This window comes from Elaeis guineensis, chromosome 11, assembly GCF_000442705.2.
Source record: "Elaeis guineensis isolate ETL-2024a chromosome 11, EG11, whole genome shotgun sequence".
NCBI classification, from domain to species: Eukaryota; Viridiplantae; Streptophyta; class Magnoliopsida; order Arecales; family Arecaceae; genus Elaeis; species Elaeis guineensis.
This window is the reverse complement of record NC_026003.2, coordinates 122,106,745-122,131,726: the sequence shown is the minus strand read 5'-3', so window position 1 is coordinate 122,131,726 and position 24,982 is coordinate 122,106,745. Positions and strand designations below refer to the sequence as shown.

The 24,982-nt window shown below is 38.8% G+C and overlaps 2 protein-coding genes across 4 annotated transcripts; one reads left to right on the top strand and one right to left on the bottom strand.

Annotated features, from left to right (window-relative positions):
* On the top strand, window positions 1–2,551 carry LOC105054480 (large ribosomal subunit protein eL14y). Of its 2 annotated transcripts, none has more exons than XM_073245387.1 (5): window positions 1–233; window positions 353–454; window positions 1,860–1,989; window positions 2,060–2,183; window positions 2,335–2,551. In XM_073245387.1, exons 1-5 carry the CDS (start codon window positions 231–233, stop codon window positions 2,459–2,461), a joined length of 486 nt encoding a protein of 161 aa, XP_073101488.1. In that variant the 5' UTR covers window positions 1–230; the 3' UTR covers window positions 2,462–2,551. The 2 variants fall into 2 exon arrangements, with proteins under 2 accessions (XP_073101488.1, XP_010934306.1); XM_010936004.4 differs by having other exon boundaries at window positions 2–233; window positions 2,060–2,172.
* A 1,416-nt stretch (window positions 2,552–3,967) lies between these two features.
* On the bottom strand, window positions 3,968–24,482 carry LOC105054479 (COP1-interacting protein 7). Of its 2 annotated transcripts, XM_010935999.4 has the most exons (13): window positions 23,739–24,470; window positions 22,863–23,042; window positions 22,549–22,669; window positions 22,434–22,473; window positions 21,632–21,684; window positions 21,490–21,551; window positions 20,917–21,069; window positions 13,513–13,733; window positions 10,993–12,608; window positions 9,690–10,619; window positions 6,608–7,007; window positions 5,748–5,810; window positions 3,968–4,299 (listed from the first exon to the last, which is right to left on the bottom strand). In XM_010935999.4, the coding sequence occupies exons 1-13, from the start codon at window positions 23,795–23,797 to the stop codon at window positions 4,232–4,234; spliced, it is 3,966 nt and encodes a 1,321-aa protein (XP_010934301.1). In that variant the 5' UTR covers window positions 23,798–24,470; the 3' UTR covers window positions 3,968–4,231. The 2 variants fall into 2 exon arrangements, with proteins under 2 accessions (XP_010934301.1, XP_010934302.1); XM_010936000.4 differs by lacking the exons at window positions 3,968–4,299; window positions 5,748–5,810 and having other exon boundaries at window positions 6,933–7,056; window positions 23,739–24,482.
* Window positions 24,483–24,982: the final 500 nt, after the last annotated feature.

Here is a 24,982-nt window from a genome sequence, read left to right as displayed (position 1 = left end):
GGAGATCGCCACTCGCCAGCCAACCGGAGGGGTATTTTGGGTACTTGCGCCCTCCGCCAGCCAACCGGAGGGGTATTTTGGGTACCTGACCTTGTGCCCTAGATCGGACGGTCAGGGAACAGATAAAACCCCAAGCACTCCCACCTCATCAGACCTAAAGCCGTGAAGCCGTGAGGAAAATCCTAGCTCCATCTCCTCCCTCGCACGCCGCAGCTCTTTTCTGTCCCAAAATGGTGAGAACCCCGATCGCATTTCCTGTTAATACCGTCGATTCCTTCGTCTCTTTAGACGAATCCTTCGATCTTTTACTGTTCTTTGGCTAATATGGGCTTTTTCCTGTTGGATTCTGAAGCCGTTCAAGCGTTACGTGGAGATCGGGAGGGTCGCGCTTGTCAACTATGGGAAGGACTATGGCAGGCTTGTCGTCATCGTCGATGTTATCGATCAGAATCGAGTACGCCTCTCTTTCTAGCTCTCCTTTCGTTTCGTGGATTTATTATGCCTTATTATTCTTTTGTATTTGGATGTATTTTTTTCTTTGGTTACATTAAATCTGTATTGTTTGTTGATAGATGACTGTTTTTTTAATTTCGTGATGTCGTTTTTGATGATTGTTGGTTTTCTAGAATTTATTTACTTTCACTGACATGGATTTTTTTTACTTGTTCTTGATGCGGGTGTTTCGGGATCTCAGCTTTATGAATAGTTCTTCTCCGTATTTCTTTCTTTCTTTCGTTGAGCGAGTTGCTTGGAAGATCAAGATTTGAGTGAAATGGAAATGGAAGATCGTATTCTTTAAACATACACATACAGTATACAAGTAATTATTCAGAAAGCTGGGGTTTTTCAAGTCCCTTCACTGTTTAAATGAACCCCTGATATCCTGCAAATGCCGAGCCATCTTTTTTTTTTTTTTGTGTGTGTTAATTTGGAGAAAATTAAGAGTACATCAGTTTCTTATTCCTATCTCCAACCTCTGTTTGTTCCATTTAGATGTCCTAAATAATTCGATATTCTTAAGGTAGGCACTACTATATTCATAGCAAAAAATTCTAGGGCTGTATTGTTCGATCAGCATTGCTATCGTTAATATATTCGGGATGATTATATGATTTGTAATTGATTTTTTAGATCTATCCCTGATGGATTTTTTTTAATTTTTTTAGGGTGCTATTTGAGATAGCATGATTTATATTATGCTGATTCAATTGTTACGAAGGAGTGCTTTATGCAAATTGTTTGTAGAGATTGTCATCTTGTATTTTATTTCTGCGAGTCTTGCATGGCTTTGAGTTTCCAATGCTGGTAATTACTATGAGAATATCACATTATAATATTACCTTAATCTAATTAGTGTCATGTTGGAGTACGGCATCTAGGTTTTAGCTTATTTTTTATTGCATGTTGTGAAGAATTAAGCGGTTTTTTCGATCTGAGTCCAGTGATTTTTGTTGCATGCCCAACTTAAACAAATAACTTCAACATCAAGAATGTGTTAAGCAAATGAAACGCTTTTGGTTTCTTGGTCGTTTGAATCCTCTTCCATGTTTGATATCCCATGCTGTTTCATTGTCTAATACAAGTAATTTTTTATTCATTGATGAAAATTATGATGCCTATGTAATCGTTATCCTTGTTGTTATTTTTTATTTTTATTTTTATGTTTATGGCAAACAGTAAAGTTCCCAGTGACATTTTGTGCAATTATGTACTAGACTTGTTTGTGTAGCTTTGCATTAAATGTCTTGTCATATACTAGTCTGCCTTGTACCTGTTTTTCTGATGGCAGTCATTATGTCTTGGATGCTCAAGTTGATGATTATTTTGATGATTCTTGTATCATGTTAAACAATTGTTAGGCTCTGGTTGATGCCCCTGACATGGTGCGAGGACAAATGAATTTCAAGAGGCTTTCCTTGACTGATATAAAGATTGACATTCCAAGACTTCCTAAAAAGAAGTCCCTAATTGCTGCCATGGAAGCTGCTGGTATGATATTACATATAGCCAGTAATCTGTGATCCACTGTGGTGCATCAGCTAATCCATTTTGATTGCAGACGTGAAGAACAAATGGGAGAACAGCTCATGGGGAAGGAAGCTCATCGTGCAGAAGAGGAGAGCTTCACTAAATGACTTTGACAGGTTCAAGGTCATGCTGGCAAGGATCAAGGTTCGTTACAGGTCCTTTATAGTTCTCTCTCTCTCTCTCCCACCCTCTCTCTCTCTCTCTCTCTCGCACACACACGGGTATGCGCATGCAGGCATGCACACAAGTATTCATGGTTTACTCTAATCATCCCTTTTGCTTATTAATCTGATTCTCTATGTTCAGAGGGGAGGTGCTATCCAGCAAGAGCTTGCTAAACTTAAGAAGCAAAATGCGTCTTGAGCTCCTTATTGATGCAATTTTTCCAAGTCTGGTTGGTCTGCGCCAATCTTTTTTTTTTTGTTGTCATTAGGTGGTCCGGATTGGCTAATGTTTAAGATGGAATTTGAATAGAGAGCTCTTGCTGGTGTTGAGTTTTATGAAACTATATTATTTATTTGAAGTTTTTATGATGTCCCATGCATAATTTTGCTATTTATTTCTCTAACATGTGGCTTGTTATTTGCAATACTGCCTCTGCTGACAGATCGTACATAGGATCACAATGAATGAGTGTTGGATGAGATTATAACGGAAGGCGGGCTTGGAATAGCATAGCAATTGCTGTGCGTTATTTGAAAGAGATTCTCCCTTTTTCTTCTTCTTTCTCTCCTTTCTCTTTCTTCTTCTTTTCTTTTTTTTTGAAAAATTCTTTATGCACCGCGGGAGGTGCAGAACGCATGCACCGCCCGTGCAGGCATTGGGCCAAGGCATGGTGTGCGAAAAATTTTTTTTCCTTCTGACCTGCATGAGCTAATAATCACAGATGGTGTATGTGGTTTTACAGCACCCACGGTGTGCAAACAATCTCTCTTTTTTTTTTCTTTCTTTTTGGTTGAATTTCAAATGAGAGTATTACCTCAGAGGATTTTGTGATTTTGCGAGTATACATGCACGCACGCACTTGTGTGTGTATATAAGAATAGATTTGTGAGCTTTTAAATCATGTATTTTATTATTTGAACTCGGTTCAAAAAATTATTCAAATTACTCAACTTTGATGATAATTGAATTAAATTTGGATTTCAGTTGAGCTCAAATAGTTTTACGCATGAACCGGCTCCGTTTGCATCTCTAGCTCAGCTGCTCCGAGCTGATGGTTTTAATTCTAGGGCATAGGTTCTGACCATTGCTATCCAAGGTGTCGCTTGACTAACATTGTAACCCAAGCCACAAAGATAGCTTAGCTAGTCATATGATTCACCTGAAGATCATGGATAAGGCCTGAATCATCGGCTTCTAATGGGTTCATATAGCCCGCACCATTTGCAAAAGAGTTTGGCGGTCACATTTTCGTACTCATTGATGATGCCATCCATTTTTAGGACAATGAGTCATGATTGCTGACTTGACCGCAGAGGCATCAAGGTACCACCACTTTGGTAGTGAAATGGGGAAGTTGACAAGCCGGTAACAGGATCAGGTCCAACAACCTCGAATGGCCAGATCTGGCTAGGTGGATGCTTGGCAGGAAGGACATGTACAGACCTTCAGTTCATCGTCGCCCACGGGCTTTTCCATGTGAGTAATGTACCTGCGAAGGAAACTAGTGTGGACCAACTGAAATCATTGGGTTTGGAACCGTTGTGTCCTGGGGAAGGTCCTCCACCAATGAGAAAGTTTGTGCAGACTTGTGATAATCTCCTGCGCTGCTCGGCGCATCTTTACGTTCGCTTTCCTGGGGCTGCCTCATATTTGCTTGGCTGCTTTTCTTACAGGTTGCCCATTTCAGCTGCTTGTCACTTCAGTATTCCCTTCTTTCACCACCTTATTGAGAACCCAGCCGAGTGCTTCCCATTCTCTCTCACAAGTATATATATATAGGTCGAAACGTTTAAAAAGAAACAGCAGAGTACAATTAAAGTGCTATCAGACAAGAGGCTATTGTTTTACCCATCCAATGGTATAGTTGTCGATCATTACAACAACCGACATCAACAAAAAGAAATGAATTTTCACAAATACAAATTTCACATTATTGTTTATAAGACAACGGCAAATAACAAATCAAAAACCAAAGCCTCTCAGCCATATTTCCATAGAAAACACAGCATACCTTGCATGAACTGTAGGAATTGGCTTATCATGCAGACACCTTCTTGTCGCTACTCTTGCTGCGGAAGGGTGAAAGAATGGAGAAGGGGCGAGAACCTGTAATAAGCATAAAGTCAATGAGCAAGATCAACCCCATCAAAAACACAAGCAATAGTATTTTAAGTGAGATTCAGGGAGAATTCATTAAGGGCAGTAGTCATAATTCAATTTACAAAAGATGATTGTAACACAAAATACCACATGCTGCCTAAAGTATTCCAAAAACCAGGAAATTGTTAAAAAACAGAACCACCAAAAACAGATATTTTCTTGAGTCAGGGTAAAATAAGGAAAAAAGTTTCAGGCTTGGTGGCAATGGCAGCCTCAACTTACAGACCACATTGATCTAGATCTAGATCTTAATTATCATAATAGGGATCTAAACTAAAGATCCAACTCCATGTCGGAGCATGGGACTCATACCCAAAATTCACTCCAAGAAAAGCTGTCTTGAATTGGGTCCAGATCCTTTTTCCATAAAAAATAAATTGGGTTCCAATTCTAGTGGATCTGACAACAAAACAGATTCTGGATCCAATATTAAGTGTTCATCAGCTATATTATTTTAAGTTTATTCTGGAATCTTATTTTCCAAGTTATTTGCAAGGTTCGATCCATCATCGATATTTGATCCAATAAACACTGGATTAAGGATCAGATATCAAGTGGTAGTTGAATTTCTCATTGCATGGCATCGGTGTCCCTCCCAAGAGTTTATACCCCCACTTTCTTAGCCCAATAGAGCTATTCTTTTCAAAATAATCAGAATATTTTAACTCCCACTGGTTCTATAGTCAACAAGATGTGATTGGACTTCTTTTAAGGATTAAGGCTCTCGAAGCTCTTACATATATACAAGTGATGTTAACTTACAAAAGATTTGGATGTCAAGTTTCTGGATTGGATTTAATCTGCCCATACCCTCGACAAGATCAGATTAGTTTTTCAATCCCATCTGGGATCCTAACCCAACCTCATAGCTAATTTGACCCTATTTTTAATATGTGAGTCGAAGTTTTTAGTATCAGCTCATGGACCATTGCCACCTTCACTGCCCTTACAGAGACGTCTAATCGAGAAGATAAAGTCCTCGACTAATTTTATATAATAGAAGTTCATGTATATTAATATTATGGGATAGAGCTATTAGGTTTTCAGGTTTGAATATATGTACATCCAGATCTAATGGGAGAGATGAAGCATTTATCTATATTTTTATAATAACGTTACTTTTATTAACGCCAAGAGGCTAAGTTCTTGGTTTTTTGCATTTGAAGATACCTATTACCTATGTTCGAAACCACATTCAATTCAAAACCTGTGATCCATGTCAGACCTAAGAACCATCAGGTCCTATTTTTAGGTTGCAAATCCAATTTTATGGTCAACCTCCATTACTACCTTGTTTCTGATAACAACTTTGAGAATTGCTGAAAGCTTTTTAAAATACTTCGATAATTGTTGCTTCTCATGCACATGATCTCGTAAAGTAAGATATAACCTACCTTTAGTTTGAGTGCCTCCAGCATGGCTATCATTTTGGGAAATGAGATTCTTCAGCATATGAACTGAAATATAAAAGAAAGAGCTATCAGATATAAACACTAAAAACAGTAAATTAGGGACATGTTAGTGCTCGAGGCCTAAGGTTCTTATGAAGTAAAAATGCTTTTTCATTTCCCTTCAGAGTAAATTGGAAATTGTCCATATTTTCTTTCTTTGACAAAGTCATCTTTGTTGCTTTTCTCTTGAACATTTGTCTGTAGCAGAGCAAGAGGTAAATATTTATTAAGAAAGTGGTGAATTTGTGTATCTTATGAATTTCATTTACATATATGCTGCATTGGTTCTCATGACTTCAGGTCTGCAGTGCTGCAATTTCCAAGCAAGCTGCAAGCTTCCAAGGTAGCACATGAATCTCACATGAAGAAAGCAATCTACAGACAGATGTTGCTGCTACACCTTCTCAGTTCAGGCATCTTTCTTTGTTCAGATCTGATTGGATGTACCCCTACTAGATGGATTTGATTCATCTGTTTAATCAAAAGGAAAATGGGCAGGAGGGGGGGGGTGGACTTTCTTTAAAATAAGAAATTTTAATAACAAGTCGAATGATAGCTTTTAATAAAATGCCTGGAATTACAGATTCTAACAATAAAATAACAGAATTTGTCTTGTATCTGGTATATGCAAAAATAAACTAGTGCAGAATAGAGATGTCTAATCCTGTGTCACTGTATCCGAAATAAACTTTATACTTATTTCGAGGAAATTGGCTGTACGAACAAAAAGAACTTTAACTTTAATCGCAAGATGATGGGTGTGAGAAGCATTATTTGGATTTGTACAAGAGATTAGGTCTTACCATCATTTGACAAAGCAGCAGCTATAGTGTGCTCATCAATAGACGATGCATCTGAATCTTGGTTACCCTCACATGTTGCTGAGATGTGGCTCTTTCTTCCAAATTTTAATAACTTTCTAAAACCTTTTGTTTCTTTGCTCCGAGGCTCCTTGTGTGACTCCTGAGTATGATCTACTGAATTCGAGTCCATGGCAAAACTGGACACACATGCCTTAATGCTCTCATTGGGCATTTTATCCATTTCAGAGTTTAGAACAGGTGGTACCTGAGCATATTCTACATTACCGGCAGTGGAATCCTCTAAGGATGTTGTTCTGGCATAGGGAGCTTGATAAGACTTATCCATGGCTGTAGAGTTTGAGAACTTCTGAGGCTCCTCGTTTGAGTAATCAATAACCGGCTGATCATAGCAAGCATTGTTTATCTAGATTCAGCCCATGAATAAATTTCTGAAAATAACATGACATTGAGAGAAAGCAGCATATACTTTTATTGTCACCACTGACAAGGCAGCTTTATCTATAAGAATGCTAAGTTGCCTTTAAGGAGATTCAAGAAATGAAGATCATCAAGCCACTTTTCTCTTACAAAAGAATTGAAAATACAGCAAGATATGCTCGAATCCTTTAAGAAACCTTCATTAGGATGTTCAAAACTCAAGAAATCACTAGTCATTCCAACACCAGCTTCCTTATGAAGGGAAAAGGAAAACTACATAGCATTATTCTCAATATCTGGAGTCCAAATATAACTGACAGGAAAATGAAGATCTTCTCTAAATTTCAAAATAATTCTTTGTTCTTGATACCAAGAAATTTCAACTGCGATGCTAAAGAAAACTTTTAAGTAGGACACTATAGAAGATAATAGAAAATAAGACTGTTAAAAAAGCAAAATCACTCATAAGTAGCATTTTGTTACTTCCTATTCCTGATTGTATTATAAAATTGAGAATGACTGTCAAACTTCAGATGAAAGCAAAAATCATGCTTCCTAGAGCAAATAAGTACTCATTGACTTATTAAAGAACGAGAACATTGGAATTTCTTGGATCCACATATTGAATAACTGAGATCAAATATTCAACTAAAGACGAAAAAAGGAGAGTTTTTTTTTTTTCAAATCACACACATCATTTTTTTCAAAATTATACAATATTTATAAGTTGCCTCATCCCTATTTACATGTCATTTCAGTTTGCAAAAAGCACTTGCAGTCAGGTTTCCTCTAAGAGAATACTGCACGCCCATTTTCCAAATCAGTTGGTGGGACCCTTGCAATTTAGGGGATGAAAGTACCGTTGTCCCCATTCTAGATAATCAATTTCACCCTTTTCTTCCCTTAATCTTGTTCTGATCAAGATTTTAAGCTCTGACGGGATGGGAGGCATCTCAATCATCTTGTCTCGTTCCTATAAGAGAATGGGTCCGAGATGAAGTTGAAAGAGAAAATGATGAAAGGAAGGAAAGATGAAGAAAAAGAAAAAGTGAAAGGAAGGAAAGAAAGGAAGGAAGAAAAAAGAATGAAAGGAAGGAAAGAAGGAAGAAAGGAAATAGAATGAAGAACAAAAAAGGAAAAAAGAAATAAACGAAAGGATAAGAAAAAGAAATAAAAAAGGAAAGGAAAGGAAAGAATAGTAGAAAAAAAGAGGGAAAAGAAGGAAAGAAAGAAGAAATGGAAAGAAAGAAAGAAGGGAAAGGAAAGAAGGAGAAAGAGACGATGGATATCTACTAGGATGCATGACTTGAACCGCCATCGAGGCGAGATGGGATAGCAGGCATCTAGTTCAATGGAAAAAATGGGACATCTCCATCTCCTTGGATTTAAAACCTTGGTTCCAATGCCATAGCTCTTCCCCATCTCACCCTCCCAACCGTTGTACAGCTCGAATCACCCTTGGTTTGGATCACACTCCCTCGGTTGGGATCATCCTTTAAGCTGTTGCCAAACCAGCCATGACAACAAGTGCAGGCATAACCCCAGGCACATAATGCATAATTTAGGCTTGGAAAAGGTGAAGAATGCCACAAGCAAATCAATGAACCAATCAACCAAGCTTACAAAATCACATGCTTTGGTTGGAAAAAAAAAAAAAAATCTTTTCCGAAAACTATCCCCCACGCTTTTTTTTTGGTTTTGAAACCTGTTAGAAATCCCCACTCGGCATTGAGCATAGAACAGGGGAGTAGGAAGCCCCATACTCAGAAGAGAATCAAGCACCACATCAGACCCACAACAAAGCACAAGCTAGCGAAATAGAAGAAGTCTGATAGGACTCACACAGTTATCCCCCTTCCAGCATTGGATAGATGGACCGCTGCTACCATCTAGTAAGGGTGAGAGTCCATAGCTGATCCATGAAAGGACAACATCAGCTCGTTTCTTTTTGGTCTCCCTGGTGCTGTGTCAAAATATTGCAAGTAAAGGAACAAGACTTGCATAGCACCTCCATTGCCCAGCAAGCTAATGTTGGGATCATACACAGAGGACAGCAACTAGACAAACATCCTAACATTCTTGAAGTCTGTAGTCACCAAAAAAACCCTGACCCTGCTCATGATCAAAACCAAACAGCAACTATTCCAGCCCACAGCCACACTTGATTCACCAATTGCATTTAAAACTACCCATCTGTCAGTCCTATTTCCAATCTGCTTAACAAACAAGAACATGTTTGAAGAATGCCAATTGAAGAAAGCATTGGCAACGATGCTGTGAGCATGGGGAATGAAATGAGACTGCAAAATCCTAGATAGGGAAAGGGCTTTGCTCGTGTGAGAGGGGGAATCATTGGAGTCATCGAGGATCCCGAGTTGACACCAAGCAGAAGTAACTTGGTAATCTTCCATCTCTAGTTAGCTTAACCAGGGGTCTTGGCAAAGTGGGGTGATGAGATGCTAATGTAGGTGTTTTTTTGCAATCTAAAACATTGTTATTGGATTAATTTGTAAATATGGATGAGATATGCTTTTGTATGTATTTTCAAAAAAATGGTGGCTGTGGTTTGCTAAAAAATGGTTCTCCGACAAAAGTGTGAATCTTAAATTTAAAGCACCATGCCACTTGCTTTGTTAAATCATACCTCATTAGAGTTCAGCTGCTCATCCAGCTTATGTGCACTGGAATTCTCAACTTCGCCTACCATTATGGGTGAAGGTGGAGCATGGATAGCTTCATATTCTGAATCGAGCCCAGCCGTCTTGATTTTATCATCTCCGTGCATTCTATCTTTTATGCCTATCATTGCTTCAGATGCTTGAACAGCAGGAGCTGGAAGAACCTCATTTTCAAGCATCACAACAGTCTTCTCAATTTCTAAGTTTTCATCACTTTTGCTGAGTCTTGATGCCTTGTCATTAGTTCTCTTTGCATGGATGGTGTCAGAAAATTGAGAAGTTTGACTTCCAGCTCCTTTTTGTGATGTCTCTTTACCAGCTGACTTGTTTTGGACCATATTGGAAGGGCCTTTTGATGTTCTGACCTTCAGCCCTGGCAGAGTTGCTAACTTGCTTTTGTCCAGTTGCATTAGTGCAGAGATCTTTTTTTGTGGCTCATCAGGTATGCCTCTCTTTGGTACTTCAGCATTGGTAACTGATTTTAGTGAAGAAGTACGCCGAATATTGGTACCTTTGGGATCAGAAAGTCTTCTAGTTTGAACAGAAGCTGTCTTTGCTTCTGGTGTGGAATTATCATTCTCTTTCTTCATCTCAGACAATGATGACACTGATCGACTTAATGCATGGCTACTGCCATTTAATTTGCTAGTTCTTGTGATTTTCTGAGAATCGTTGGACCCAGTTCTGGTAAGCAGCTTTTGTGAAGGTGAAGATCCAGGCTCTGAGTCACTGAACTTTGATCCTCTATAAGAACTTGGAGAAAGCTTTGTTGGTAATCGAGCTTTGCTCTGTTGGGGCGTCAATGGCGATTGACTGGCATTTGAACCATTCCTAGCAGCAATTCTCTTCTGTCTTTCTCTTTTCAAAGCTTCCAATCGCTTTACCTCTTCCTCTTCCTGAAAGTAGACAAAAACAAGATATAACAATCCAGGATGTGACCAAAGCAATCTAGCCAAACAACAAGGAACTAAGAGAGATAAGACCTAGTAAAGATGACTGGCAAGGCTTTAACAAAGAAAAAGAAAACAGAATTGCTTTGCAGAAATTTCATATAGTTATTCTTAGATTTTCTTTTATAAGCTTATCAGCATAAGACAATATAAGAAAAGAAAGAAAGATTTGTATCAGGTATCCATTGAATTATAATCCTTCAGGTCGCCTTATTCTAGTAGTGGCATGTACCATTTATCAAAAGATTAAAAGTTCCCAAATAAAATCTTAAAACAAGGAAAAAGGAAGCACCAAACTCTTAGTGAATTATGAAAATACCCTCTCTTTCTTTGCTTTCTGAAGATCAGCTTTGAAGGCCCGCAGTTTCTCTGCACGTTTTTGTGCTTCAGCCGATGGGTTCATCTTTGAGGATATCCCTTTCCTCATAAGCACATCCTTTTTCTTTTTCTCCAATCCACTCTGTGAAGCTATTAACTTTTTGTCCTTGTCTGAATTTTTTGACTCTTCTTTGGTGCTTGTTGAGACATCCTCATGGTTTCTGGTTTCAATTTTGACAGCATTTTCAACAGGAATCTGGACGTCATAGTCTCTAGCAGGATCGTAACCAATGGATACACTCTCAATCCCACGCTCAGGTAGTAAGGTCAAATCATCCGGTTCATAAGTGAGTTGATTTTTAGCCTGACTAGAAAAATCTTGAGTCCTATGCAGAGATGGAGGGAATTCAGAATCTATGTCAATAGCAGTTCTGCCATCTGATTTAAGTTGATCTTGTGAACCTGACCTAAATGGAACCATGAAGGACTCGTCCATACCATTATATGAGGATTTCTTATCCAATTTTTTATCGAGTTCATATTGCGGATCAACAAGTGGGTCTGAAGAATTCTTGCTGCCCATTTGCTTTTCTCGTCCACAAATCATGAAATCATCACTGGTCACACTTCTATATCCTCCCCTTCCGCCTTCTATTTCTTTAAGCTGGGTATCTGTTAAGCCTCTTCCTTCACTTGAAATTAATAATTCATCATTTGAAGCCATCTGCTTCATCCGGCTTGTTGTGCCATTAAGTGAATCTAATCCTACCATCCTCTGGTCCCGAACATTACCAGAATCTCTTTCAGGATGAAGGATGGGATCGCCTTCACCGTTATTCTGTTTTCTCTTCATTGGAGGCTCTTTTTCACTAGGCAAGATGTCCCCATTGACAGTTCTTGCCTTCTCTTCAGCTCTCAACAAGAAACTCTGAAATGCCTGCCAGTTTCCAGAATCTGCCTCCTGTCCATAAGCGATTTCATCCTTGGCATATGCATCTGAAGATTCCATAGATTTTACATGAACTTCGTTTCTCTTTGAAGTTCTTGAAGAGTCCTTATGCTTCCTGTCATGGGCATCAGACCTATCTTGGCTTTCCTCTTCAGTTTCAGTATCGGAAGCTGAGTCTGATTCACTTCCTGATGTTTCATGCCTCTTTGATGCAATGTAATTTATGTTCCGAATGACAACCACACCAGACTTTTTCCTTCCTGACCGGTCAATCCTCTTATGTGATTCATGACCATGAGAACCTTCTTCATTAAACTCAGATATATTTTGATCTGTACCATCCTGTGATCTTGTCCCAGAACCACCCATCTCTGATGCCTCAGACTCCGCATTGCTATCTTTACTACCCATGGAATGCCTCTTCTGCCATGTTTTTTGAGACATGTTGAATCTTGGATCCTCAACTGGGGCATATGGGGAATGGAAAGATGGACCACCACCTGGATAATTCTGATAATATGGCATGCCTTGCATAGGATAAAGTTGAAAGAGGGGTGGACCTGCCAGAGAATGCATCGGCCACTGGGGATGTGTAGGATGCTGAAAATGGCCTGGATAATACTCATGGGGTCCCAATGGAACCTGCGGATCTGAATGGACTTTTCTATCTGGCCACAAGAAACAAATAAATTCAAGTTACACAGATTTCATCATATTTAGGAATGTATTGCTTATGGAGTATTGTAAAATAAAGAGGAGTGCTGGAGCATAGTCTGCAAGAATACACACTTAAATATGTGATGTTTTGTTTGTATGCATCTATCTGTTTATTATTGATGAAGAACACTCATCTGTACTGTCATTCAAATGGAGAAAACAGATATTCAAATTAAGAATAAGGGGGATATAACAAGACAGAAAAACAATTTTCAAATGGCAAATTCACGAACAATGATTGGTTGAAAATTTAAAATTTAAAAAGAATCCAATTAAAAGGTTTATATCATTTTTATTAACAGAAGGAGGTGCCTGTTATGATATATATATATATATATATTTTAAAAAACATCTTTTAACAATATTAAAAATGCCTTTAATGCAAAAGAATGAAGATTTTGTGAAGCCAAAAAAAGGAGGAAGACAGAGAAGCTCAGGGCCCATTTGGTATTGTTTATGTTTTTTTTTTAATAAACAAATGAGAAAAAATGAACTAGAATGAACAATATTTGATAGAAACCCTTTTGTTTTCTGCAGTTGCTCGTAAAACACTTAGAGCTTTTGAAGCAACGATTTGTCACTTTCAAAGAGTGAAGTATACAAAAGGAATAACAGAAGTTTTGGGTAAATGCTATCTTCAACATCAGTCTTCACATGGTATTTGACTAATTTATAGAGAAACAAAAACACAAAACAATAACAATGCCAAACAGGTCCTTCACTTTTTCTTTAGTTCCATACGGAAATATCGGACATGCAATAGAGGGGGTGTTACATTAAAATGCCAACTTTGTGGGTGTTATTGCATTAACTCTAAGGTACATGTGTTTGATCTGAGCTCACAATAATCCATACCGGTTGTCCCATTGCTCTCTTTGCCCATATCCCCACAGGAGACAGGCCATGCTTCCCCAAATTCTTTCTGTTTCCTAGAATCTCCAGAAAGTATAATCCCTGAGGCATTCCAAGAAGAAAATTCAGATCGGGCAGACATTAGTTCTGCAGCCTCAACTTCAACCCATTGTCCAGTTTCATGCTTTCTCTTCCATAACTCCATAAATCTTAAGCATGCCTCCCTGTTCAATGGAAGGAAAAAGCAAATTGATGATTCTTCTCTGGATACAGAAAACTCTAAAATTTTTCTTGATTTGTACATATAAAACATATTCTAATTTTGTCACTATTTTATCAAAATCAAATACTTTGTAATGTTTTGATAAGCTTTGCAAATAAACCATGCAGTAAGTCTAAAATTATACTGAATTTATCAAGTAATTCCTTCTCTCTCATGAATCTCATTAATTCTCGCTGTACATTTGTTTACAATTGAATATATCCAAACTTTCTCCCCATGCTTGTTCTTTCTGAAATAAAGTTAGGTGACAACCGAAAGTTTGAAACTATTAAAAGGGAGAAGGAAGCAAACTCTCTGCAACACTATGCAAGCAAATTTCTTATAAGGAACAGCTTACATTAAACATGATGCTCCGAAGCATTCAGCAAATGATATCACTTGTGCCATGTGATCCATGTCAAAACCAGCTGCTACAGCACGTGCAAAGGCCAGAAAAACTCTAAAATTTTTCTTGATTTGTACATATAAAGCATATTCTAATTTTGTCACTATTTTATCAAAATCAAATACTTTGTAATGTTTTGATAAGCTTTGCAAATAAACCATGCAGTAAGTCTAAAATTATACTGAATTTATTGAGTAATTCCTTCTCTCTCATGAATCTCATTAATTCTCGCTGTACATTTGTTTACAATTGAATATATCCAAACTTTCTCCCCCTGCTTGTTCTTTCTGAAATAAAGTTAGGTGACAACCAAAAGTTTGAAACTACTAAAAGGGAGAAGGAAGCAAACTCTCTGCAACACTATGCAAGCAAATTTCTTATAAGGAACAGCTTACATTAAACGCGATGCTCCGAAGCATTCAGCAAATGATATCACTTGTGCCATGTGATCCATGTCAAAACCAGCTGCTACAGCATGTGCAAAGGCCAGAAAAACTCTAAAATTTTTCTTGATTTGTACATATAAAACATATTCTAATTTTGTCACTATTTTATCTGTTATATTTGGCTCCAAATCATATTTCCATATTCTTCTCCCGTGACAGTTGGGAATACTACATCGGCTCAAACTCTATTTTTGAGAAGGTTTTCTTCCTTTATAAAGAGGCCACTGGCACCCTTTCTTGGTGAACAGAGGTAAGAGCGGGCGGAGAAATTTCTAGGGCTTCTTGTGCGGGATTTTTCCTTGCTTTCTCGTGTGCGCAGGCTTTGTTCTCGGGTCGACCTCTCACCTGTGCCTCTTGTGCGCGGGTTCTGTTCTCTAGCCTGTGTCATCTCTTGTGCGCGTGTTTTGTTCTCTGGCCGATCTCTCTTGCTTGTTCTTCGGTGCTGGCCTGTTCTCTGGCCGATCTCTCGGCTGTGCCTCGTGTGCAGGTTGCTTTCTGGCTTCTTTCTGTTGGCCTTCGGGTGGTGATCTACCTGTCTTCTTCTTTCTCGGTTTCACGGACACCTTGTGCTGCTACAGCTGGTAAGGAAGTATCATCTTGATTTTTTGCCGAGAGTTGAGGAAGGTATCTTCATCTGAGGTATTGTTTTTTATCTTGATCTATTGCCGAGGCTGAGATAGGTTGATCCTATTGGATCTTGGTTGCCTTCTATTCGATATATTGTTGCCTTCTTGTGGGATTCGAAAAAAAGGTATTTTATACCTCATATTGTACCTATTTTTCGGGACGGATTTATAGTGGAATTGCTCCTCCTCCCCGTGGATGTAGGCCTTTTGTGCCGAACCACGTAAATCTTGGTTCTTTGTCTTTATTTATTTATGCCTGCAATGTGTTTGGTGAATTGTCTCAAAGAAATTAAATATTAGATCACAAGTCCAGATCGATCCAATCCGGTGCGCGTTGCTCCAACAATTGGTATCAGAGCTCTTGGATGGCTGGTGACAAGAAACCAAGTTTCTCAATGGCTAATGATCCGGTATCTGTCTCTCACTCCACCACCGTCAGGCATGAAGTGGCCGTCTTTGATGGCACGGGAGATTTTTCACTATGGAAGGTAAGGATGAAATATCTGTTAGTTAAAGAAGGTGTTGCAAAAGCCCTTAAGGGCATAGATTCAATTCCGGGAGATAATGAAGCTGTTAAAGAAGAGATTAACGAGAGAGCTCTAGGAACCTTGTTTTCAGGTTTAAGTGATAAAGTCCTTCGTAATGTTGTGGAACTAGACACAGCCCAAAATGTATGGGAAAAACTAGACAGTTTATACATGGTAAAATCCCTGACCAATAGATTATATTTGAGGGGAAAATTACACACATTTCGTATGACAGAAGGAACTTCACTTAAAGATCACTTGGATGAGTATAATAAGCTCCTGCTTGATCTAGTAAATGTTGGTGTCGATGTAGATGAAGAAGATAAGGCTTTGATTCTAATTTACTCTTTGCCTAAGTCATTTGAGCATATTACCACTACCATGCTTTATGGAAGAGAAACAATAAGTCTTGAAGAAGTAGAAGCTACTTTGTTATCCAATGAACTTAGATTAAAAGTACAGCTTCAGCATCAGGCTCAGACTTCAGCTCAAGGTCTTGTTGTTAGAGGTAGAGATGAACAGAAAAAGGGTGGACAAGGTAGGAGTAAGTCCAAAAATAGATCAAAGTCTAGGCCTAAAAGACCAGGTATTTGTCACTACTGCAAAAAGCCAGGTCACTGGAAATCTGAGTGTAGACTTCTACAATCTAAAAGGGAAAAGGAACAAAAGGATAAAGGAACAATCTCTGATACAGCATCAATTGCAGTTTCTTCAGGAAGTCATAGCAGTATATCTGATGATGCAGTATTTACAGCTGCCTGCAGTGTTAGTCATACTGACACTTGGATGGTGGACTCTGGAGCATCTTTCCACATGACACCTCACAAGGAATGGTTCTCTTCCTTTAGATCTTGTGAAGGTGGTACTGTTCTTCTTGGAGATGATGGTATCTGTAATATAGAAGGTATTGGAACAATTCAAATTAAATCAAATTCAAATACCATGGTGATATTAGATGATGTTAGATATGTTCCTAAATTAAAAAAGAACCTTCTCTCAATACATGCCTTTGACAGAGCAGGATATGAGGGTAGATGGGGTAGAGGATCTATTACTATCAATAAAGGGATATTAACTTTATTGAAAGATAAATTAAGTGGAACCCTTTATTACCTGGATGGCAGTACAGTTGTTGGTCAGGCATCAGCAGTACAATCTTCTCTTGAGCAATTGACACATTTATGGCACCAGAGACTAGGACACATTTCAGACAGAGGTCTACAGGAGCTGAGCAGACGTGGTCTGCTGAGAGGTCAGAAAATTGGTGCACTTGGATTCTGTGAGCACTGCATATTTGGAAAACAACACAGAGTCAGCTTCACTACAGGCGTGCACAGGACAACTGGTATATTAGACTATATTCATTCTGACCTATGAGGACCTGCCCCAATTATATCCAAGGGTGGATCAAGATATATACTTACTTTTATTGATGATTACTCCCGAAAAGTCTGGATATACACCATTAAAAATAAGAGTGATGTATTTGAAACATTCAAATGGTGGAAGTCTATGGTCGAGAGGCAAACTGAAAGGAAGGTGAAAACTTTTCATACTGATAATGGTTTAGAATTTTGTTCTACAGAATTTGATGACTTTTGCAAGTCAGAAGGCATTATTAGACATAGAACAACAGTAAGTACACCTCAGCAGAATGGTGTGGCAGAACGCATGAACCGGACACTATTAGAGAGAGTCAGATCTATGCTATCTAGTTCAGGATTAAGTAAAGATTTTTGGGCAGAGGCCGCTCACACAGCCTGCTATATTATAAACCGATCTCCAGCATCAGCATTAAGCATGAAGACTCCCGAAGAGATGTGGACAGGAAGACCTGCAGACTATTCAAAACTTACAATCTTTGGGTGCCTAGCTTATGCATATGTAAAAGATGGGAAGTTGAACCCTCGGGCTAAAAAGTGCATATTTATTGGATATGCATATGGGGTAAAGGGCTACAGATTATGGTGCACAGAACCTGGATCTCAAGGATTTCTAGTCAGCAGAGATGTGACATTCCATGAGACAGCCATTAATTCAAGGCAGCTACAGCCTAATTCTTCTCAAAGTGATCAGGATCGGGGTCAGCAAGATAGGAAGGTTGTAGACATTAATCAGACTGTTAAATCACAACAACAACAGACAGATGCACAGATTCAGACTCAGGAGGAGGTGACACTACAAGATCAGGATCAGATTGAGAGTATTGCCACTCGCAGACCAAAGCGTCAGATCAGAGCACCTCAAAGGTATGGTTTTGAGAATTCTGCTTGTGCTGAGTTAGTCTATTATGCTCTGAGTGTTGCAGACACCATTGGTGATGAGCCGACCACATTTCAGGAGGCCATTAGTAGTTCACGAGCTGATGAATGGACCATGGCTATGCTTGAAGAACTTCAGTCTCTAGAAAAGAATCAGACTTGGGAGTTAATCAAATTACCAAAAGGTGAAAAGGTAATTGACTGCAAATGGATCTTCAAAAGGAAAGAAGGAGCCACTCCCCAAGACTTAAGATATAAGGCCAGGTTGGTAGCAAAGGGATACAGTCAACGAGAGGGTATTGATTACAAGGAGATATTTTCTCCTGTAGTCAAACACTCATCTATTCGTGTGTTACTTGCTTTTGTTGTTTCTCAAAATCTGAAGCTGGAACAACTAGATGTTAAGACAGCCTTTCTTCACGGTGATTTAGAGGAACAGATCTATATGCAACAACCACCTGGTTTTGAGGTTCCAAATAAAGAAGATCATGTATGCTTACTCAAGAGATCATTATATGGTCTCAAGCAGTCTCCAAGACAGTGGTACCGCAAATTTGACAGATTTATGGTTGACCATGGATACAGTAGATCTCCATATGACAGTTGTGTGTATCACCAGCAGCTTTCAGATGGGTCCTTTTGTTATTTGTTATTATATGTGGATGATATGCTAATTGCAGTCAAAGACATGACAATCATCCAGAAACTGAAAGCCGAGCTCAGTACTGCATTTAATATGAAGAACCTTGGACCGGCAAAGAAGATACTTGGGATGGAGATTATTCGTGACAGACAGTCAGGTAGACTCTTCCTTACTCAGCATAGTTATATTGAAAAAGTCTTGGACAGATTTGGTATGTCTACAGTCAAGCCTGTCACTACCCCCTTTGCCAGTCATTTTAGACTTTCTGCCAGAGACTCTCCTCAAACTGAGGATGAGGAGAGATATATGTCTAGAGTGCCATATGCGAGCGCAGTTGGCAGCATCATGTACGCGATGGTCTGCACTCGACCTGATATTTCACAGACAGTAAGCGTAGTGAGTAGATATATGGATAAACCTGGAAAAGCTCACTGGTCAGCTGTGAAATGGATACTTAGATATCTGAAAGGCACTTCTAAATTGGGATTGATATTTTCTACACAGAGTAATTGCATAGTTACAGGATTTTGTGATTCAGATTATGCTTGTGACTTGGACAGGAGAAGATCTTTGACAGGATATGTGTTTACTCTTTCTGGATGTGCAGTCAGTTGGAAGGCTACTTTGCAGTCTACAGTTGCTTTATCTACCACTGAAGCAGAATATATGGCATTGACAGAGGCAGCAAAGGAAGCTATTTGGTTAAAAGGGTTAATACAGGATTTGGGTCTCAAACAGGATTGTTTAGACATTCATTGTGACAGTCAAAGTGCTTTGCACCTTGCCAGAGACCAGATGTATCATGAACGAACAAAATATGTAGATGTCAGATATCACTTCATCAGAGACCTAGTAGAGAAAGGTGATGTCAGACTTCAGAAAATATACACTGCCCATAGTCCAGCTGACATGTTCACTAAACCAATCCCTGCAATTAAGTTCAGGAATTTCCTGAACTTGATTGGAATAAATATTTGGTAATGCCCTGCGGGGCTTGTGGTGAGGAGGAGGTTATAAATTTTTCCATCTGATATATAAAAGGTACAATATTTATCGCAAGGAGGAGGATTGTTATATTTGGCTCCAAATCATATTTCCATATTCTTCTCCCGTGATAGTTGGGAATACTACATCGGCTCAAACTCTATTTTTGAGAAGGTTTTCTTCCTTTATAAAGAGGCCACTGGCACCCTTTCTTGGTGAACAGAGGTAAGAGCGGGCGGAGAAATTTCTAGGGCTTCTTGTGCGGGATTTTTCCTTGCTTTCTCGTGTGCGCAGGCTTTGTTCTCGGGTCGACCTCTCACCTGTGAGTCGACCTCTCACCTGTGCCTCTTGTGCGCGGGTTCTGTTCTCTGGCCTGTGTCATCTCTTGTGCGCGTGTTCTGTTCTCTGGCCGATCTCTCTTGCTTGTTCTTCGGTGCTGGCCTGTTCTCTGGCCGATCTCTCGGCTGTGCCTCGTGTGCAGGTTGCTTTCTGGCTTCTTTCTGTTGGCCTTCGGGTGGTGATCTACCTGTCTTCTTCTTTCTCGATTTCACGGACACCTTGTGCTGCTACAGCTGGTAAGGAGGTATCATCTTGATTTTTTGCCGAGAGTTGAGGAAGGTATCTTCATCTGAGGTATTGTTTTTTATCTTGATCTATTGCCGAGGCTGAGATTGGTTGATCCTATTGGATCTTGGTTGCCTTCTATTCGATATATTGTTGCCTTCTTGTGGGATTCGAAAAAAAAGTATTTTATACCTCATATTGTACCTATTTTTCAGGACGGATTTATAGTGGAATTGCTCCTCCTCCCCGTGGATGTAGGCCTTTTGTGCCGAACCACGTAAATCTTGGTTCTTTGTCTTTATTTATTTATGCCTGCAATGTGTTTGGTGAATTGTCTCAAAGAAATTAGATATTAGATCACAAGCCCAGATCGATCCAATCCGGTGCGCGTTGCTCCAACATTATCAAAATCAAATACTTTGTAATGTTTTGATAAGCTTTGCAAATAAACCATGCAGTAAGTCTAAAATTATACTGAATTTATTGGGTAATTCCTTCTCTCTCATGAATCTCATTAATTCTTGCTGTACATTTGTTTACAATTGAATATATCCAAACTTTCTCCCCCTGCTTGTTCTTTCTGAAATAAAGTTAAGTGACAACCGAAAGTTTGAAACTATTAAAAGGGAGAAGGAAGCAAACTCTCTGCAACACTATGCAAGCAAATTTCTTATAAGGAACAGCTTACATTAAACGCGATGCTCCGAAGCATTCAGCAAATGATATCACTTGTGCCATGTGATCCATGTCAAAACCAGCTGCTACAGCACGTGCAAAGGCCATACCCTGCTCTTTCTGCAATACAACTTTGCGGGTCTCGAGTACCCTCAAGAGTTGAACTCTGCAAAGAAACATTATAAATATGAACATGAAGACAAACAATTGTAACTTCATGCAACATTGAAAATGATGACACTCTAGTATACATGGATGTATTGTAGCATACAGTGCACATAAATTGGAACCTCTACACACACCTCAGTTAGCAAATGTGGTGTACAGGGCAAGCAAAAATTGCTGTATCCACATAAGCAAGAGTATTAGACAGCTGTTGTATTAACCAATCATATCAAACTCATGACCATCTAACTAAAATGTGAAGTCCATTTTACTTTTCTAGACTCCTAATTAGCACAGTACTACATTTATGCTATGAAGTATGAACTGCTAAATGAAGCAAAGAAGATTACTAATATAGTCTCCCAAATGTAAGTTAAAGAACTACAACAAGGTTTCTAACATAAATCTCAGTTGTCAGTACTTTGAATTCTCCTCCTGTGTTGCGGATCCATTTGAATCTGATGGATATGGTTGTGACCCGGGCTGCAATCAAGAGAAACAACATTTAGAAAATCTCTGATAGAGAATAATCATATTTTGAAAATGTATCTTGTTATCAATACCTTGTAAAGAACTATTGCCTTTTCTGCATCAGCATCAAACGTGGACTTGCTACCTACCCATGATCATGCAAAGTCAGATTGTGCCATAAAAAGCCAAGAATTTAATACAATAATAACAAATCTGAAGCTCAAATGGAGTCACAAATGATGCAGTTCTTAATTCTGATAAAGTGATGCAGTAATAAGAAACATGCATTGGATAACTCTTTTAGAAGTTTTGACAAAGGATTGTTTTGATACAGTTCAAAAGATGATACAAAACTTTTACACACATTTTATTACAACAACTGGTGAAAGACTCATCAACCTTCATCTTGAAGTCAGATGAATGCAGATCTCTCAAAAAATTTCAGTGTTAATCAGACAACTTCCTGCTTGGTTAATTGGTTTGTTTTAAGGTTGCCAAAGATTTAACTCAAAAATGTTTGGCCACAAACTTCCTTATCCAAAGGGCTAATCTGTTCTAGTCAGGGTTAATTATCAGCTGCCATCCCACTCCATAGGATGGTGGGTTTGACTATCAGCCCCTGTCAATTATACAATGGTAATACCATTGCAGATTTAAGACAAAGTACAGCTTTTCTATAGATGACCTTTTGGGATACACAATCACAACACCACATGATCATGTGTCATAAGCAAAAAAAAATAAATAAATGTGAATGCATGTGGAATAGACAAAGACAAACCAGCTGGAAATCCCTCCAATATTGTTCTTTTTTTTTTTTTTTTTTAAGGGAACCCTCCAATATTGTTCATAAGGACAAACTCCTATTAAAACTAAACACCGAGTCTGACATACCTTCCATGCACTCTACTGATTTTGTTTGATGATCTTCCACCTGCCAAATAGCAAAAGTCAAATGTCATTTGAATTTTATAAAACAGAAGCACGAACAAATAGATCGAGAACTAACGGTGCTCAAGCCAAGATTGTCATTGCTTTGAATAGCGATTGCCTCCTCAATCTGCAAGATCTCAGACTCTATGGTCGTCACCCGCTCCAGAACCTCGGGTGTGCTCACAAAACGAACAAACCTACAAGAAATAACACACTTATTCTGAAGTGTCACAGGATACCTCTTTGTCAAAGTCTCAACAAGAGGAAATGCTTCAGGCCTATGAAACAACATGGATATTCCCCATTTGGAAAATCAGTTGCAATTATAAAACAATGAAGGGTAAATATGCAATTTGTGTGTAGTGCAGCACTGAAAAAGGATCTACTGACCTCTCCACAGTGCCCTTGGTAAACCATCCTGCATCAATTTTAGGGTCTGGTTCCAGTTTAATAGAGTAGCCACCCTTGGCAATTTGATCCTGGGCAGTCTTCAGATGTGCAAGAAAAGGGTTCAGTAACCCAGATGCAATCTTCTCCGTCTTACCATTTGCAACAATAACCAAATCACACCTGAGAAAAAAAAAAAAGGAGACTGAGTCTCTAGTCTGCAGTTATCCACAATCAATCTGATTAATGATCCCTAATATTAGCCAATCGGCATCCATATTCCCCAAATTTAGAAAAGCACGAGAAGTAGACTATTCATATCAATTATAATTATGAGGCTTTGATGTTCTACATTTCGAAAGCAGAGATCATAACAGCAACAATTGCAACGGATCTTACATTCCACTTTGATAAAAAATAATTAAATATTAATTAAGGACTGAAAAATTAAAATATCAAGAACTAGAACACCAAAATGGCAATTACTTGAGGTAATTCTAACAACAGTAAAACCAAAATTCCCAGATCAATTTTTATCACTTTCATAAGAAATTTATCCAAACGGAAACCTTCACATAGATGTATCCAAGAAATCAAAAATCATGATGATCATCCTAATGCTAATTTCTTCATATATGCATCAAACTTAGCTAAATCCACTACTTCAAGGATTTCATAATTAGACTGAAAGGATCCATGTTTCTCAAACCCTATTTAGTCCAAGCTTTGTTGTAATAAAACCCTATAGCTCATTAATAATACGCGAATCATCTCTCTTGTCCAGTCCCAACATTCCAATCCAGCAACTCTCGTTGAGAGAAATCTAAAGATTCAACAGAAACAGTGAGCTCGGAGGGGATCTGGTCTGGAGCAACTGACCTGGTTCGAGTAGGCGTCAGATGGAACACCACCGAGTCTAGCCGAGCCTCCGGCTTCATCGCGCCAGAAGCTCCCCTTGTTCCTTCGTTCCACCAAAGTTAGTGCTTCGATCCCTCTCCCTCTCCCTAGCCCACTCGCACACAGATCTCACAAAAAGACATCACCACTTCTTCCTTTCAGCATTGATACAGAGATAGAAGGAGAAGAAGAAAGATAGCTAAAAGGATCTCATGGCGGAGAATAAATAGTTTCTGAAGAGAGGAAGATGGGTATAAGGTCAAAGAGATGCTTTAATGACTGAATAAGAGACACGAAGAGAGAGAGAGAGAGAGAGAGAGAGAGAGAGAAACGAAGGGAAGCTAGAGGAGAGGAGCTCTTTAATGGCGACCAAAAAAATAAACATTAATAGAGAGAGAGGTGGGGGTGGAGGAGACGAGGAAGAAGAGTATGCGAAGAGGAGTTTTTAAATGGAGACTACGAAAAAACATAAAAATAAAAAATATCAACAGAAAATTATAAAAAAAATGAACGAGGGAGACGGGGAACAGATGAAGAAGTTTTTTTTTTTTTTTTTTTTATTTATTTTTTTTTAATGAAGACTGGAATTGAATTACAATAACATAATAAAGATAACTATCAACCTAAAATAAAATAAAAAATAAGAGAGAGAGGTGGGTCGGGGTTGGTGTTGGGTTTGAGACTTAGGATTCCGACATGACGGGACTGGAAATAGCTGCGGGAGAATTAAGAAATATAATTGTAAAATGATGGAATATATTGGCAAATGTCACGGGAGCTGGACTTTGGACTTTGAGTAAAACGGGAGGAGAGAGGGGATGGAAAGAGGAGCGGACGCGAAGAAGAACGAGGTGGACCGGAAGGGTGTTACAGTCATTTGGCCTTGGTGGGTGGAGGGAATAAAGAATTTTTATTTTATTATTTTTCATATGAAAATGATTGATTGAACTCTGGTCCCGCTATTAGATGGATCAGATCTAATGACACGTCACTATTGGACTGATCCACTGGACGTGATCCGTCTAATACTATCTTCATAATTTTAATATTTTCTACTGACGCAAATACGAATATTTTTAAAATGATGAGTTTGAAACGAAAAAATTTTACTGAAATAGGAAATAGGCGAGATTGCCCGTAGGTGGTTGTTGTGGTGGGCCCGCTGGACTGCGATTTTTTTTTTCCTTTTTAGCTCTGTGGGACCCACAGTCAGCGCGAAGCTGACG

Coding starts and splice junctions, on each gene's coding strand:
- LOC105054480 (XM_073245387.1), top strand. Junction 455..1,859: donor ATGTTATCGATCAGAATCGA/GTACGCCTCTCT, acceptor AACAATTGTTAG/GCTCTGGTTGATGCCCCTGA. Junction 1,990..2,059: donor TGCTGCCATGGAAGCTGCTG/GTATGATATTAC, acceptor TTTTGATTGCAG/ACGTGAAGAACAAATGGGAG.
- LOC105054479 (XM_010935999.4), bottom strand. CDS start 23,797: ATGAAGCCGGAGGCTCGGCTAGACTCGGTGGTGTTCCATCTGACGCCT. Junction 23,043..23,738: donor CTGACGCCTACTCGAACCAG/GTCAGTTGCTCC, acceptor TTTTTTTCTCAG/GTGTGATTTGGTTATTGTTG. Junction 21,552..21,631: donor AGGCAATAGTTCTTTACAAG/GTATTGATAACA, acceptor TCTTGATTGCAG/CCCGGGTCACAACCATATCC.